This window comes from Chiloscyllium plagiosum, chromosome 12, assembly GCF_004010195.1.
Source record: "Chiloscyllium plagiosum isolate BGI_BamShark_2017 chromosome 12, ASM401019v2, whole genome shotgun sequence".
NCBI classification, from domain to species: Eukaryota; Metazoa; Chordata; class Chondrichthyes; order Orectolobiformes; family Hemiscylliidae; genus Chiloscyllium; species Chiloscyllium plagiosum.
Genome location: NC_057721.1, coordinates 65,578,229 through 65,594,471, shown reverse-complemented (window position 1 = coordinate 65,594,471; position 16,243 = coordinate 65,578,229). Strand labels below are relative to the sequence as shown.

At 41.0% G+C, this 16,243-nt stretch overlaps 1 protein-coding gene across 2 annotated transcripts in view; it reads left to right on the top strand.

Moving 5' to 3' along the window:
- The window catches only part of gart (phosphoribosylglycinamide formyltransferase), a 42,705-nt gene that overhangs the window by 8,678 nt on the left and 17,784 nt on the right, over positions 1 to 16,243 (top strand). For both annotated transcript variants that reach the window (XM_043701290.1, XM_043701291.1), the window contains exons 3-8: positions 3,000 to 3,095; positions 9,868 to 10,042; positions 12,123 to 12,234; positions 12,715 to 12,783; positions 13,483 to 13,608; positions 15,815 to 15,902. In XM_043701290.1, coding sequence (XP_043557225.1) covers positions 3,000 to 3,095; positions 9,868 to 10,042; positions 12,123 to 12,234; positions 12,715 to 12,783; positions 13,483 to 13,608; positions 15,815 to 15,902 — 666 coding nt within the window. The remainder of the gene's footprint in view (positions 1 to 2,999; positions 3,096 to 9,867; positions 10,043 to 12,122; positions 12,235 to 12,714; positions 12,784 to 13,482; positions 13,609 to 15,814; positions 15,903 to 16,243) is intronic.

The window sequence follows — 16,243 nt, the reverse complement described above, 5'->3', positions numbered from 1 at the left end:
TCATCTTGGAGTGCAGTTACTAGCGGTGTTCCGCAAGGATCTGTTTTGGGACCATTGCTGTTTGTCATTTTTATAAATGACCTGGAGGAGGGGCTAGAAGGTTGGGTGAGCAAGTTTGCGGATGATATGAAAGTCGGTGGAATTGTTGACAGTGAGGAAGGATGTGGCAGGTTACAGCGTGATATAAATAAGCTGCAGAGCTGGGTAGAAAAGTGGCAAATGGAGTTCAATGTAGGTAAGTGTGAAGTGATTCACTTTGGTAAGAGTAACAAGAAGATGGGGTACTGGGCTAATGTTTGGATACTTGGTAGTGTGGATGAGCAGAGGGATCTTGGTGTCCATGTACACAGATCTCTGAAAGTTGCCACCCAGGTAAATAGTGCGGTGAAGAAGGCATATGGCGTACTGGCTTTTATTGGTAGAGGAATTGAGTTCCGGAGTCCTGAGGTCATGTTGCAGTTGTATAAGACTCTGGTGCGGCCGCATCTGGAGTATTGTGTGCAGTTTTGGTCGCCATACTTTAGGAAGGATGTGGAAGGGGTGCAGAGGAGGTTTACCAGGATGTTGCCTGGTATGGTAGGAAGATCGTATGAGGAAAGGCTGAGGCACTTGGGGCTGTTTTGATTGGAGAAAAGAAGGTTTAGGGGTAACTTGCTCGAGGCATACAAGATGAGTAGGGGTTTAGATAGGGTTGACCATGAGAACCTTTTTCCACGTATGGAGTCAGCTATTACAAGGGGGCATAGCTTTAAATTAAGGGGTGGTAGGTATAGGGCAGATGTTAGGGGTAGATTCTTTACTCAGTGAGTCGTGAGTTCATGGAATGCCCTGCCAGTAGCAGTGGTGGACTCTCCCTCTTTATGGGCATTTAAACGGGCATTGGATAGGCATATGGAGGATAGTGGGCTAGTGTAGGTTCGGTGGGCTTGGATCGGCGCAACATCGAGGGCCAAAGGGCCTGTACTGCGCTGTATTTTTCTATGTTCTATGTTCTATTTTATAGTTTTTTACCAGTACTTTATAAAAACTGTTATAATCATCACAGATCCAGTTATCAAGGATCAGTAGTTTGACATGACCTTCAACTTTTTATGCATGATACAGTAAAAAAGCTTTACAATGTTAAACATGTTGAACAAGATAAAACTGTGTTTTAATCATTGTTCATTCTTTTGTGTGTGCTTCAATTGAAAGCAAATGTTAGACTTATTATCTTCTGGTGCTTCATCCCGACCCATTTTTTATGCAGTTTTTTTTTGTCAAGATTGGTTTGCCTCTGCATTCTACTCTCAGAAGCAGGTTGAGGTTATCGATACCAAGTCTTCCATATCCAGAATGGGAATTAAACCTATACTGCTGGTTCTTTGTTCTGAACCACAGACTTGCTTCCCAGGCAAGCAATACTTGAGTCGTATGAATACCAGACAATGACCATCTCCAATGAGAGAGAATCTAACCATCACCCCTGAAAACAGTGGCAGTACTATTGCTGAATCCTTCACTTTTAACGTGGATCAGAAACTGATCCAGACGAGCCATATAAATATGGTTACGAAAGCAGACTGGAAATTGGGAATCCTGCAGTGACTAATGCATGCCATCTAACTCTCCAAAGTCTGCCCACTATCGACAAAGCACAAGTCAAGAGTGTGATGGAGTATTGTCCACCTTGCCTGGATGTGTGCAGCTCCAACAACACTTAAGAATACTAATTTTTCTGTGGATTGAGTAAGTGGGATGAGACTGGGTGGCACATTTTTCAGCCCTCACTGACCAATGGGACCAAGTAACCTCTTCCTGTGCCACCCACAAAGAAGGCCAACACAAATCAGGAAGACTGTTTGATTTACGCTCTATCTAATATGTTCGACATTCACTTCTTCTGCCATTGAACTGCAAAGGCAGCGGTGTGCACCTTCTCCAGGGTGCACAAGGCTATTCACCTGGGCTCCTTCAACAGCACCTTCCAAACCTGTGAGCTTTCTCGTCTAGATGAACATGGGCAGCATATGTCTGGGGCATCATTGCCTGTATTTACACTCCCCACCCGCTCCAACTACCAGCACCACCCCACCCAGACTCTTTGGATACGTTGCCACTCTTTCACTGTCACTGTATCAAAACCTTGGAATGTGCTTTTTGCATGGTGAGTGTACCCAGACTACATGGACTGCAGTGAGCAAAGAATGTGGATCAGCAGCACATTCTTAAGGGAATAAATGATGCTCACATCCTGTGAATGTATTAAGAAAAACTTCAGAAGGAGTTTTAGAATATTAATACAGTATTCAAAACCTTTAAAGAGTTTAATACACTAAGTCAGGAGAGTTTATGCTTGAAGCAGACATGATGAAATCAATAAATTTTCTGACTTTAATTTCAGATTTCGGGCTTTCACCTTTTTTTTTAAAACAATCTAATCTATTAAAAGTTAAAGATTTCAAAACACTGACATTGTTCACCTGACCTCCTGAACTCAACTAGAAATCTCTGTAGCAATATATTTATCTCAGTTAGTTTAGCCCTTTTCGCTGTTGACCAATGAGTAAATCAATAAGTGACTCCTTTTGAAATAATTTAAATTTTCAGGAGAAAAAGAGCGACTACTTTTAACAAAACCTTTGTCAGGTGATACTGAATTTTTGCCTCACGTTTTTTAATTTCTCTGGTTTAAAACTGAAAAATTATGGTTGATTGACTGAATGCCACTAACTCAGAAATGCTGGAATCCAAGTGGTGAGTTTTGAAGTATCTGGGTCTCACACATAAAAGAAAGAAAGAAAAAGTATGATCTGCTACATATCTTGATGCTCTGGTTTTGTGTGACTGGAATGGTGTCATGTTTTGATGCAAGTTTCATTAATATCAAAGATTGAGGCTAATAATCGCTGAATGAAGCTGATGGGTAGAAATATGACTTTACTTTTAGTAAACTGTGAAGACAAAAGGTGATTTCATGCACTGGAGACACAATTTATTTTTGTTTCTTCTCCTTGTAGCTGTTTCTGTCAGCAATCATGCAATTCTTGCTCAATACTGCAAAGATCACAACATTGGCCTGGTAGTGGTTGGACCAGAAGCTCCACTTGCTGCTGGTAAGCAAAAGGGCGCCTGGGATTATTGCACAAAATAATAGTTTTCCACAGCTTTAGGAGATTTGTTTAAAATTTGTATCACGAGATTTTTGAAGAATGATTGTTTCGCTCTTTTTAAACTGAAAAATATCGAAACTATAGTGTTGTGAGGAAGGGTCGCTCGACCCGAAACGTTAACCCTGCATTCTGTCCACAGATGCTGCTAAATCTACTGAGCTTTGCCCACAATTTTTGTTTTTGTTTCTGATTTACAGCATCCGCAGTTCTTGTGTTTTTTTTTACCAAAACTGCAGTGTTTTGTTCATTGGAGTTTCATAGCATGAAATTTAGGACCTAGATTTTTTAATAAAGCTAGCTCTCTAAAAATGTAGTTGTGTAATGGTAATCCATAAAATGGTGGAGATAACACCTCTGCAATAACATTTTTTACAATCCGCAACATGTACAATTTGTAAACTAAAAGTCTGTAACAGAAGACCCCAGCAACATAGTATCATACCTTTGTCTTTAAAAGGTGAGAGGATTGTGGTCCATGTAAACAACCGTCTATGAAGCATTGTTAGTAACATAAACATTAAAATGTTGTAAGGCCAGTACCAAACTCAATAAATCTTTTTTGATGGTGAAGTATTTTCTCTTGTGGATAGTGAGTTTCTTTGAAAAATAACCAGTTGGCCTTTCATTTCTGCCATTGTCTTCCTGCACAACTCCAAGCCCTACATTGCCAGCTTTGATCACGACTTTAAAGGGTTTCAAGAATTTTTTTTAACACATTCATCTACAAATCTTGTGCTCGGAACTTTGGTTTAGTCAAGTTTTCTAGCGAGCTGCTGATTTTCTGGTTTTCCCTTCGTTCCTCTCCATTCCTGAGGTGGAAATTAATGTAGATGGAGGGTAATGGAGGTCTTGCTTGCTGGCTGGAGACCTGCCAAGACTCCTGCATCATTTACTTCTGAGAAGCATTGAATTAAGGACCAATTAGGCACCACAACCACCAGCATCCACTCCCTCCACCACTGACACTCAGTACACACTATTGCAACTATCTACAAGATGCACTTCAGAAATTCACTAAGGCTGTGAGCCAGCATCTTCCAAACCCTTGGTCTTGACCATCTAAAAGGACAAAAGCAGCAGACATTTGGGAACATCACCACCTGCAAGTTCCCCTCCTAGCCACTCGACATCTAGACTTGGAAATACTGTTCCTTAACTGACATTTGGTCAAGATCCTCAGCTATCCTCCCTAATGGCTTTGTAGGACTACCTAGACCACATGGCCTGTAGTGGTTCAAAAAGGCACCTCACCACCGTCTTCTCAAGGGCAACTTGAAGTGAACGATAGTTGCTGCCTAACCAGTGACACCCATGCCTCGAGAGTATTTTTTTAAAATTGCTTTCTCTGGGATCAGTGACCTTGGGTGAATGTCCTTCTCCCTGACAGGCATGTGTGTTGTTTGGCAGTGCCAAGGGAGGAGAATGGCTGCTGAAGAAAATACACCCAACATGAGGCCCAGGCTTGCCTTGAGACTTAGGCTGCAGGTCAGTGTGGAAAGGAGGAAGATTGCAGGGGAGTCAGCAGAAAAGGCAGCATGTTACTTATCGCCACCCTCCCAATCTGTCGATGTTGGGGTCCTTCAATGAGTAACACCACCACAAACAACAGCACCATCACAGTGGTAGCAGCGGCGGCTAGGATATGATCCTTCAGTGAGAGCTGGCACTATTGGCAGCTTCAAAAACCATCCGTTAGCTTTTCTTGTTAGGATAGTGCCCCCATCCAGCTTTCTCTCACCCAGTTAAAGATATTGCTCCCTGCTACCAAACTTGCTTTGGAGGTGTGGTATTAAATTTCAGTGTTAATCTCCACTGCACTAGATTGATTGATTGATAGATAGATAGGAGTGCAGGGAATATGTGCTGAAAAATGTGTTGCTCGAAAAGCGCAGCAGTCAGGCAGCATCCAAGGAGCAGGATCCTTGGATGCTGCCTGACCTGCTGCGCTTTTCCAGCAACACATTTTTCAGCTCTGATCTCCAACTTCTGCAGTCCTCACTTTCTGCAGGGAATATGTTATTTGACTGTCACATCCTCATGATGAAGGACCTGGTTTAGGTTGTACACCTTGGAGTTTGTTGGCGTTGAAATCACATTCCTCTGCCCAGCAGTACAACAGCACACATTGTATATAATGCAGCTATGTTGAAGATGTTAAGATTAATTATTAGTGATGTTACCTTCAGACAAAGCTGATCAGTTGCATAGTTTCAACAAGGCAGTAGGTCAGGATGAGTCGAAGAGTGTGGTGCTGGAAAAGCACAGCTGGTCTGGCAGCATCTGAGGAGCCAGAGAATCGACATTTTGAGCATCACCTCCTCATCAGGAATGCCTCTTCCTGCCCACGGATGCTGCCTGACCAGCTGTACGTTTTCAGCACCACACACTGACTCTGATCTCCAGCATCTTCAGTGCTCACTCTCTCCCAATAGGTCAGGATGATTTGAGCCTCTTATTTACTCCTTTGGCTTGCAGCAATATTCCATTGTGTATCATTATTAAGGTATTCCCTGATTTAAATAAAGTTTTCTTCAGAGAGCTGCTTGTATTTGACAGTTCAATATTGTTTTCACTCTGACTTATAGATTTAGATAATAGGTGCAATTTTATTTGGAGATATAAAATACTGTCTACAATGCTGAAAAGTTGGTGTTAATTTCAGTCTAGATATTTACAAAATTGCCTATATTGTTTTGCATGGTAACGATCATGTATTCTTTCCAGTTTGGTTTTGTTTTGCACATTTCCTCCCAAGTAAAAAGTTTGCAATTTAATTTTACTTTTGTTTAGTGTGACTTTTTTTTTGTTTACACTGCTAATCTCCTGCCATCATACCTATCCAAGTGAATAAACCCAACTAAGCTGAGTATTATAGTCCATGGATGAGCCAGCAACTTCAGTCAGCTTAATCTCACAAGGACACAATCATTGCCATAAGAAAAGCTGGGCATTGACTTATGCAATACTGATTCCCTGTCAAAAATTGAGTCAGATTACTAATTATATCTATTTCTGAATTTGTGATAAAAAGAATTTTTCTTTTAGTCGTTCATGATGTAACATTTAATGTTGTCTCCCAGAACTTGATATTGAAGAAAGTGCAGTGTGTTTGTAAGGGGTTGTCCAGCTCTTCTTTATGTCAGTTCAGTGTCGATGTAATTTATATTAGATGACCGATTTCATGGGAATAAGCTCTTTGGTTTGCTAACTGTGTGCAGTTGTTAAACCAATGGGCAAATTTGAGATTTTAACATCCGATCTGGTTCCTAATGTACTTACTTTGTGTGGTTAAAATGGCTCCCTTATGATTGTTTACAAATAATTACATTTTGCTCCAATATGGAAGCTGAAAGGAGTTAGGGATGAATTTTGGTGACTGAGGTGGGTACCAGAAGTGGAGTTGGGCTGGAGATGTGGACAGCTGAGGCAGCCTGGTCAGAACACACACCTCGGTTGTCGTGAACTTAATCTGGTTATATTAGAAAGTTTTAATGCTATCATCCCTCACACCCTCACCATGGCCTGCTATACTTCCATGTTAGCTCAATGCCAAATATCCCCATGCCAACTCCATGACAACTAACCCAGTATCTGCCAGTGGCAGACCAGGAGGCTATGTGGTGATTAAATAAAGTCTTACAAATTGAATACATCTCTCACCATAAAGACTTGATAGTAAAGTAATTTATGTTCGTGGTAGTCCATTCAAAGCTTTTACAACTCAATTACTTAATTTCTTATCAGAACACACAAACATTTCTTCAGATCCTACATCAAAGTCAGCTAACTCTTTATAGGCTGTTTAAGTTGTCAACCAAACTATGAACATGAAACCCTTCTGAGAAAAATTGTAGCTTTTGGAACTCAGTCAGAGGTTGATAATTGTCAGGGAAATCTAGTTAAACAACTGTTGAAGTTACTAGAACAGATACTATATACCGGGCCCGACAATCAAAGTAATATGCAGAGTTTTTTTTTAAAAGTTCACTGCTAACTGCAACCTATTTTTCATACACTAAAAGTGGGAAGTTTTTTTTTTAAGAAGACCTTATCCTGTCTTCAAGAACACTTAAATCTATTCCATCAACTTGTGACTCTCATGATGCGGGTCAATTAGTCAAACTGGATCTGTCTGAACAACACTGTTCAAATTGCCCTTGAGTTTGAGTTTCCCCCATGTGCAAATCACAGCCCATCCTCTCTTCCCTAGCTGCAAACTGTTGGAAATGGGGTTGGGATTCTCATGTCTTGGATCCAAGATTTTTTTTTGGAGATCTGCAGACTTGGAAAAACTCCACAAAAATCCTGCCCTTGTATCTCAAAAACATGAATGAGCTTTCGAAAGCATCCCTTCTGTTCTCACCTGACTTTACATTCTGTGAAAAATTGAAGGCAGTAAGTTCATATTTAAAGTTACTTGATTTTATATTGTCTCACCTCAGCATTCGCAAATGAAAACAAAAATTGCTGGAAAAGCTCAGCAGGTCTGGTAGCATCTGTGGAGAACTTGATAGAAACATTAACTCTGATTTCTCTCCACAGATGCTGCCAGACCTGCTAAGCTTTTTCAGCAGTTCCTGTTTTTGTTTCTAGTTTCCGGCATCCACAGTTCTTTTGGTTCTCATTTCAACGTTGCTCAGTTACTGAGGTCTGTATCCTTGTTTAGGGGACTCATTTTTAAGTCAGAGAATCTCAGAATTGTTGTGGTGCAGAAGGAGACCATTCAACCCATCTTGTCTGCACTGTCTCTCTGAGTATTTTAACTTGGTGCCAATCTGTTGTCTTTTTCCCCATAACTCTAACGTTGGATAATTTGTTTAAATACAGACAGTGCCCTTTAAATGTCTCATTGTAACTTGTGACACAAGTTTTGTGTCATCTGCAAACATTGAAATTGATCAATGTGCCACAATATCAGTCATTTATATGGAAATTCAAGGAACGCAATATCGGTCTGTTGGGAACTCTAAATATTCTTCCAGGCTGAAAAATACCAGTTAACCATTTACTCGCTGTTTCCTATCCCTCAGCCAATTTGTATCCATGTTGCTGCTACCTCTTTTATTCCATGACCGATCACTTTTCTCAAGTCTGTGTGTGGCACTATATCAAACAGCTTTTCGATGTCCACATATCAAATCTATATCAAAAGCCTTCCCCTCATCAACCCTTTCAATTATCTCTTCAAATAATATCCAAATGAGTTAAAAATGATTTTGCCTTAAAAAAATCAATGATGCTTGTTCTGAAACAGCCTACACTTAGAATCATAGAATCCCTACTGTGGAGATGCAGGCCATTCAGCCCATCAAGTCCACAACGACCCTCTGAAGAGCATCCATCCAGACCCAACCCCCTACACTATCCATTTCCTATGGCTAATCCACCTAGCCTGTACATCGCTGGGCATTATGGGCAATTTAGCATGCCAACCTACCTAATCTGCACATCTTTGGACTGTGGGAGGAAACCGACACAAACACAGGGAGAATGTGCAAACTCTACACAGACAGTCACCTGAGGCTGGAATCGAACCTGGGTCCCTGGCACTGTGAGGCAATAGTGCTGGCCACTGTGCTGCTCCACTTTTCCATATGGCTATAACTTTAATCCCAAATAACTGTTTCTCAGGGTTTCCTGTCACTAAAGTTTCTTGCTTCTTCAATTCAGTGACTGAGTTTCCTCCTATATTACCATGGTCATTTTGCACTGCAGTGATGTTGCTCCTGAGGAGGTTTGGGTGATGCCAAGGCCCAGGCTATGCAACTGCAATGAAGATATGGATTTTAATACCTCCGAGTCCGCACTTTCACAGCTCAGGAGCTCTAGCTTCAGATGTTATCTGTGCTCAGAACTGAGGTGAAATGTAGTTTGCAAATTCAGAAGTCTGTTGTTGTGAAAACATATTCCTGGCAGTGCAGAAGTATTGTGTCGGAGCTGGTACAATTCATGATCTCCCTGCAGTTATATCCCCAGAGTGCTAGTGTCACCACAGCTCCCTCATTCTCGGCGAGGGCTCAAGAGAAGTGAAGAGGCAAGTGGCATGTTCAGCAAGGCTAAGGACTGGTGAGAGGGTGAGTCTGGGAGAGGCAGAGGCTGCAATTGAGAGATTCAGTGAGAGGCAGCAACAGGGTGGTCAGCATGGGACAAGTGGTCCATAAAGAATTTCACCAAGCAGGGTAAGCAGTGACAGCAAAGCAAGAAGAAAATTACCATTTTCCCTCTGCAGTAAATTTTAAAATTCATTTTATGTTGAAAGGATTTTCATTTACCTATACAGGAGGTTAGCCATAAAAAAAATTCAATTCACAAGGTCTGATGCTTTAATGCATTGTTTCGGATTAGAAATGTTCTGTAGGACTAAACTACAGCTTTTATCTTGATTTAAATGGGAAAATGGCAGTCGCTTAAAGTCATGATTCCCAAGAAATCAACTACTAGTTGAGGTGAAGACTATATTCATGAACACTGGAATAGGGGGAATCATGCAGGATTTCTAATCAATAGTTGGCCGTTGATGGGTATGAGATGAATATTATTTGGGTTTAAACATTGTTTTCCTTCTGCCCAGTTCTCCCCTTTCAGTATTCTCCAGCATCCGAGTTTAGATAAGGATCAGAAAACCATTCAAGACTTTTTTAAACAACAAATAATTTGTTTCACTGTCTGGCAGCGTTCACCATCTGTTGGCTTTCTAACTCTTGATGTTCTTCAGGGATTGTTGATGACCTGAAAGCTGCAGGAGTGAGATGCTTTGGTCCATCTGCAAAGGCAACACAATTGGAAGCTAGCAAGCATTTTGCTAAGGAATTCTTGGATCGACATGCTATCCCTACTGCTCGTTGGAAAGCTTTCACTGATCCTGAGGAAGCATGTCGCTTCATCCAGCAGTAAGCAGGACGTTCATCTACATACAGTAGTGTGGTCATTATATTGAGGTTTTGTTCTGGCGTGTTGCAGGCCTTCCCATTAATGTTGATGTGATATACGACTGATCTTCTGTAATTGTGTTTGCAGCTCCACAGTAAACATCAAGACCGAAAGCTGAATATTTTAAACAATAATGTCCTTGAGTCCTGACTTGCAACTAAATCTCAATTGCTACATTAAAGTTGGATTTATCTGCCTCCATGTTTTCCCCACACATGAAATACAATTTGGGTTTCATCATAAATTTTAAGAAAGTTCACCATGAGAGACTTGTGAGCAAGGTTAGATCTCATGGAATACAGGGAAAACTCGCCATTTGGATACAGAACTGGCTTAAAGGTAGAAGACAGAGGGTGGTGGTGGAGGGTTGCTTTTCAGACTGGAGGCCTGTGACCAGTGGCGTGCCACAAGGATTGGTACTAGGTCCTCTACTTTTTGTCATTTACATAAATGATTTGGATGCGAGCATAAGAGGTACAGTTAGTAAGTTTGCAGATGACACCAAAATTGAAGGTGTAGTGGACAGCGAAGAGGGTTACCTCAGATTACAACAGGATCTTGACCAGATACGCCAGTGGGCTGAGAAGTGGCAGATGGAGTTTAATTCAGATAAATGCGAGGTGCTGCATTTTGGGAAAGCAAATCTTAGCAGGACTTATACACTTATGATAAGGTCCTAGGGAGTGTTGCTGAATAAAGAGACCTTGGAGTGCAGGTTCATAGATCCTTGAAAGTGGAGTCGCAGGTAGATTAGATAGTGAAGAAGGCGTTGGTATGCTTTCCTTGATTGGTATTGAGTACAGGAGTTGGGAGGCCATGTTGCAGCTGTACAGGGCATTAATTAGGCCACTTTTGGCGTATTGTGTGCAATTCTGGTCTCCTTCCTATCGGAAAGATGTTGTGAAACTTGAAAGGGTTCAGAAAAGATTTCCAAGGATGTTGCCAGGGTTGGAGGATTTGAGCTATAGGGAGAGGCTGAACAGGCTGGAACTTTTTTTCCCTGGAGCGTGGGAGGCTGAGCAGTGAACTTATAGAGGTTTATAAAATCATGAGGGGCATGGATAGGGTAAATAGGCAAAGTCCTTTCCCTGGGATGGCGGAGTCCAGAACTAGAGGGCATAGATTTAGGATGAGAGGGGAAAGATACAAAAGAGACCTAAAGGACAACTTTTTCACGCAGAAGGTGGTCCGTGTATGGAATGAGCTGCCAGAGGAAGTGGTGGTGGCAAGTACAATTGCAACATTTAAGAGGCATCTGGATGGCTATGTGAATAGGAAGGGTTTGGAGGGACATGGGCTGGGTGCTGGCAAGTGGGACTAGATTGGGTTGGGATCGAAGGGTCTGTTTCCATGCTGTACATCTCTATGACTCTATGAAAGTTATTCAAGGGCTGCATAACTGTAATGAAATAATTTGATTTAATATCTGCAGCAGAACTCAAGGTGTACATCATTAGACTTCTTGCTTTACCCTAGATTACTTCCTGGGCGTACAAGCAATATGCTACTTGTCTGAAAAACCTCGATAATTGGGAATAAGAGGTATGGTACAAGGAATGATTTTGGAGGAGCCAGTGTTGGACTGGGATAAACAAAGTTAAAAATCGCACAACACCAGGTTACAGTCCAAAAAGTGTATTTGGAAGATTTAGGACAGATATCAGGGGTAGTTTCTTCACTCAGAGAGAAGTAGGGGTGTGGAACAGCCTGCCTACAGCAGTAGTAGTCTCACCAATGTTAAGGGCATTTAAATGGGCATTGGATATAGATATGGATAATAATGGAATGGTGTAGGTTAGATGGGCTTCAGATTAATTTCACAGGTCAGTGCAACATCGAGGGCCGAAGGGCCTGTACTGTGCTGTAACGTTCTATGTTCTATGTTCACTAGCTTTCCGAGCGCAGCTCCTTCACTCCGAAAGCTCGTGCTTCCAAATAAATCTGTTGGACTATAGCCTGGTGTTATGGTACAAGGAAGGGAGACTTCAAAGCAAGGAAACCCCACTTATTACATTGAATTAATTGTTGCCTTTCTTTTAGTGCTGATTTCCCCGCTTTGGTTGTAAAAGCAAGTGGTTTAGCAGCTGGGAAAGGTGTTATTATAGCAGCTGATGTAAGCGAGGCTTCCAAAGCAGTTCGAGACATAATGCAGGTGTGTTACCACAGAGTTTTTTTTTGTCTAAGGCTTAATCTGCTTAAAGCTATCCGGTTGTCAGTAAATGAGGGGAACATTCCTGATGAAATTCCTTTTATGGCCTTCTCCCAGAGGACTTCTGTGATGCTGCAGTCATTCTTTTTTGCGTGTAACTTTTGATACTGAGCATCTGCTTCATATCTTTTTGCATTCAGTAATTTGAGTAACAGTACTGTTGGAAGGAGAAATTAATCTGCTGTGCACAGACTCTTCAGGGCAGGCAGTGCCACAGGTCACTGGCATTCTTCAGTGGCATGCGTGAAGAGAATTGTTCAGGCTTTAAATTGGGAACTGGAGACAATAATGCGGCTTAAACTTAAGTTTATTAAATCTTTCAGTGTACTGGATCAAATGTAGTTCTCACAAATCAGCTGAGATCTTTCCTGTCTGGTACGCAATGCACAGAACTAAATACACTTCTCTTTTTTTTTCCTGAAGGAAAAGACCTTTGGTTCAGCTGGTGAAACCATAGTTGTGGAGGAGCTGCTTGAAGGAGAGGAAGTTTCTGTAAGTAAGATTTATTTTGCTGGCCCAGAAGTATTTGAAGTTTATTTTCTGGTTATCATTGCAAAATTTATACAATTGTATGTGTAGCGTGACTCAATATGGGCTATATCATGAGTGACTTTGATAAAGGTTTACTGTGGTTGAAAGACCAGATCACAGGAGAAGGTCATTCATTCATTTTTGGCACAACCTTGTAATGGTCAATTGAATTTACTGCACCACAGAATAATGGGAAATTAAGTTTGTACTGGGGAGTGATTTGCAGTTCTAATTACTACTGCTATGGAGAAATCCAGTGCAAGAGTCATTCATTTCCCCCCTTCAGTTGCTGGCATTAATAGCACTGCCAAATACTTGTTGTCTAGTGATCGTGTGATATTTTCAAGTCAAGATTAGAGCAGTGCTGGAAAAGCATAGCAGGTCAGGCAGCATCCGAGAAGTAGGAAAATTGACGTTTCGGGCCAAAACCCTACATCAGGAATTCTAGATTTAAGCAGCTTTAGTTTGTTAGCTCAATTAAACTTGAATGTAGCTTTTTGCGTTTAGTTTACTATTTCCAGTGCTGTACTAGTGGGTGATCACAATTGGCTAAGATATCATGAATCCATTTTGTTTTTCTGAGCAGCTGGAGTTCAGGAAGTAATACTTGTGGGTAGTCAACTCTGTTACTTAAAATGCCATTCTGTTGATATTGTGCAGTGCCTGTGTTTCAGTGACGGTGTTACCGTTGCCTGTATGCCACCAGCTCAAGATCATAAACGCTTACTGGATGGGGACCAGGGGCCAAATACAGGTGGAATGGGAGCTTATTGTCCCACCCCTCAGGTAAAATAATAAATTCTTGAACAGTAATTGAAGATGGTTATTTCACAGCAGAGTTTAATAGTGGAATAAAATTAAAAATTGCTGGAGAAACTCAGCAGGTTTGGCAGCATCTGTGGAGAGGAAACAGAGTTCCAGTGACCCTTGAAGAAGATAAAGCAGACCTGTTAATTCTGGTTTCTCTCCACAGATGCTGCTAGACCTGCTGAGTTTTTTTTCCAACAATTTCTTATTTTGTTTCTGATTACCAGCATCAGCAGTTCTTTGGTGTTTTTTTTGTTTAATACTGAGATTGCCTCAGTGGAATTGTCATGTGCCCTGTACTGGAATATTATGACAATTGGAGTCTGCATCAAGTGACGCTTTATTCAATGAAATTTGGCAATAAACTAAAGAGTCAAATTTCAAATAGCCAGTGCAACTTAGAGTCATACAGAAACAGACTCTTCGATCCAAGTAATCCGTGCTGACCAGGTTTCCCAGTCTGAACTGGTCCCATTTGCCAGCACTTGGCCCATATTTTTCAAAACCCTTCCTATTCATATACCCATCCAGATGCCGCTTAAATGTTGTAATTGTACCAGCCTCCAGCACTTCCTCTGGCAGCTCATTCCATACATGCATCACCCTCTGTGTGAAAAGGTTCCCCCAGGTACCTTTTTTTTAAAAAAAATGTTTCCCCTCTCACCTTAAACCTGTGCCATCCAGTTCTACCCCACCCTCGGAAAAAGACCTTGGCTATTCACTCTATTCATGCTGCAACTTGACCTGCTCTGCTCATGTTGCCATTCCACCATTTGTAGTTTTAACTGACTGTTTTGAGAAACTGAAGGGAACTATTAGAAAGTATATAGCATCAGCAAGGCTGGGCTACAGTTTGAGCTGAAGGCTTGTACAAATAAGGTGTTGGCTTGTGTGCTCCTCTGGGCTCATGTTGAGAAACCTGAGTCTCCCTACTTCAGGCTTCTCTTCTTCACTCACTATATTGTCTAGTCTATCAGTCATAGCTCCCAGATCCTGGTCTGGGTCAGGCACGTGACAGACAAGTCTTGTGCAGATAAGGGTATTAAATATTCCAGGTCTCATTCTGTGGAAGACTCAGTTTTGCCATCCACATAAATCTTGCCAACATAACTCCCACTGGGAATTAAAATCAGCTTTATTGGTACCTAACTTTGTGGACTGAAGTGTTCTAAGATTAGTGGGGGATATGAAATTAAAACCTGTGATGATTTCCTAACTTTCATTCTTTTCTGGGGCTTCAAGCATTATTCTTTAGGCGTAAAAAATTAATAGTGTATTAAAATCTGACATGGAAAGCAACATTATTCAATTTGCGTCCCTTGTCTTCATTCGCACAGTTCCTCAGTGATTCTCTTGGCTTAATTTTTTTTACTTAACGTTACAAATTGAGGGGGAAAGAAGATAGAGCTATCTTGGCTGAGGTTTTAATTGAAAGAACTTGCCAAGTGAGTTTGTCGTGTTCTCAATGCTCCAGAGACTTCAGCAGTAGTGTCAAGGCTGACAGTACTGTGAGACTCCTGCATGGTCATGGGTGTCACCTGTCAAATTGGGGCCTAATCTGCCAGGCAGGTGGGCATAAATGATCTTGGAGCACTATTTGAAGGGTGATCAAGGGATTTATCCTTGGTGTCCTGGTCAATATTTATCACTTGGTTTTTGAATTTTTTTTGTGATTTTGATGATCTGGTTATTATTAAGTGTTGTTTTTGGGATCTTGCTGTATGCAAGTTCACTGCTACACTACAACAGTGACGACACATCAAAAGTATGTTACTGATGTAAAATGATATGGCATCTGGTGGTCATGAAAAATGCTGTATAAATGCAACTATTTCTTTTTCAATCAAACTCATCCCTGCCAATAATTCAGCAATCTTAAATGGAGAAACTACCATTGTGTGAGGGATTGCAATAATGTAGAAGGGAGTCGAAACTAATTCCTTCTTTTTTTGGGTACATAAATGTAAATTGTTCCATTCCTGCAAGTGTCAACACTGTAGCATTAAATGTATTCAATAAAATAATTAAACTGACATCTAGGACATTTTGCTTGCAGTTCTGACTATGGGACTTTAAAGATTTTCAACTGAATGATTAATCAGAAGATGACCAGTCTGTAATCTCTTTCTAGCTGGTCAGTTCTCGATTTTTGGATTTTTTTGATTTTTAAGTTTTGGCTCTTTAGGTTTCCAAAAACCTTCTGCAAGTGATCAGGGAAAAGATCCTTCAGAAAACAGTTGATGGTATGAGACAAGAAGGAGCCCCTTATGTTGGTGAGTGCTGTTTGATTTTGTTAAAATTAGTGTCTCAAACCCCAAGCGTGTAGACAAACTACTTGCTCCTACTGGGATTGAGCTGAACTGATCTGAGCTCAATTTACATGTGCTGGGTTAACACATGATCTCCACTGAGACTGTCCTTCAGGTATTGCAGTTGTCCACAGCATTGTCTGAGTTAGGTAGGAGAAAATCTGTCAAAATTCCTGCTCCCGATTACTGTCTCATGACTCCATTGGTAAGGTGTTTTTTTTTATGCTGTAAGTAATTTGATCAATTGTCAAAGAATATTTGTGATCAAAACTGATGTTAAAAAGTAGACATTTTGAGACAATTGA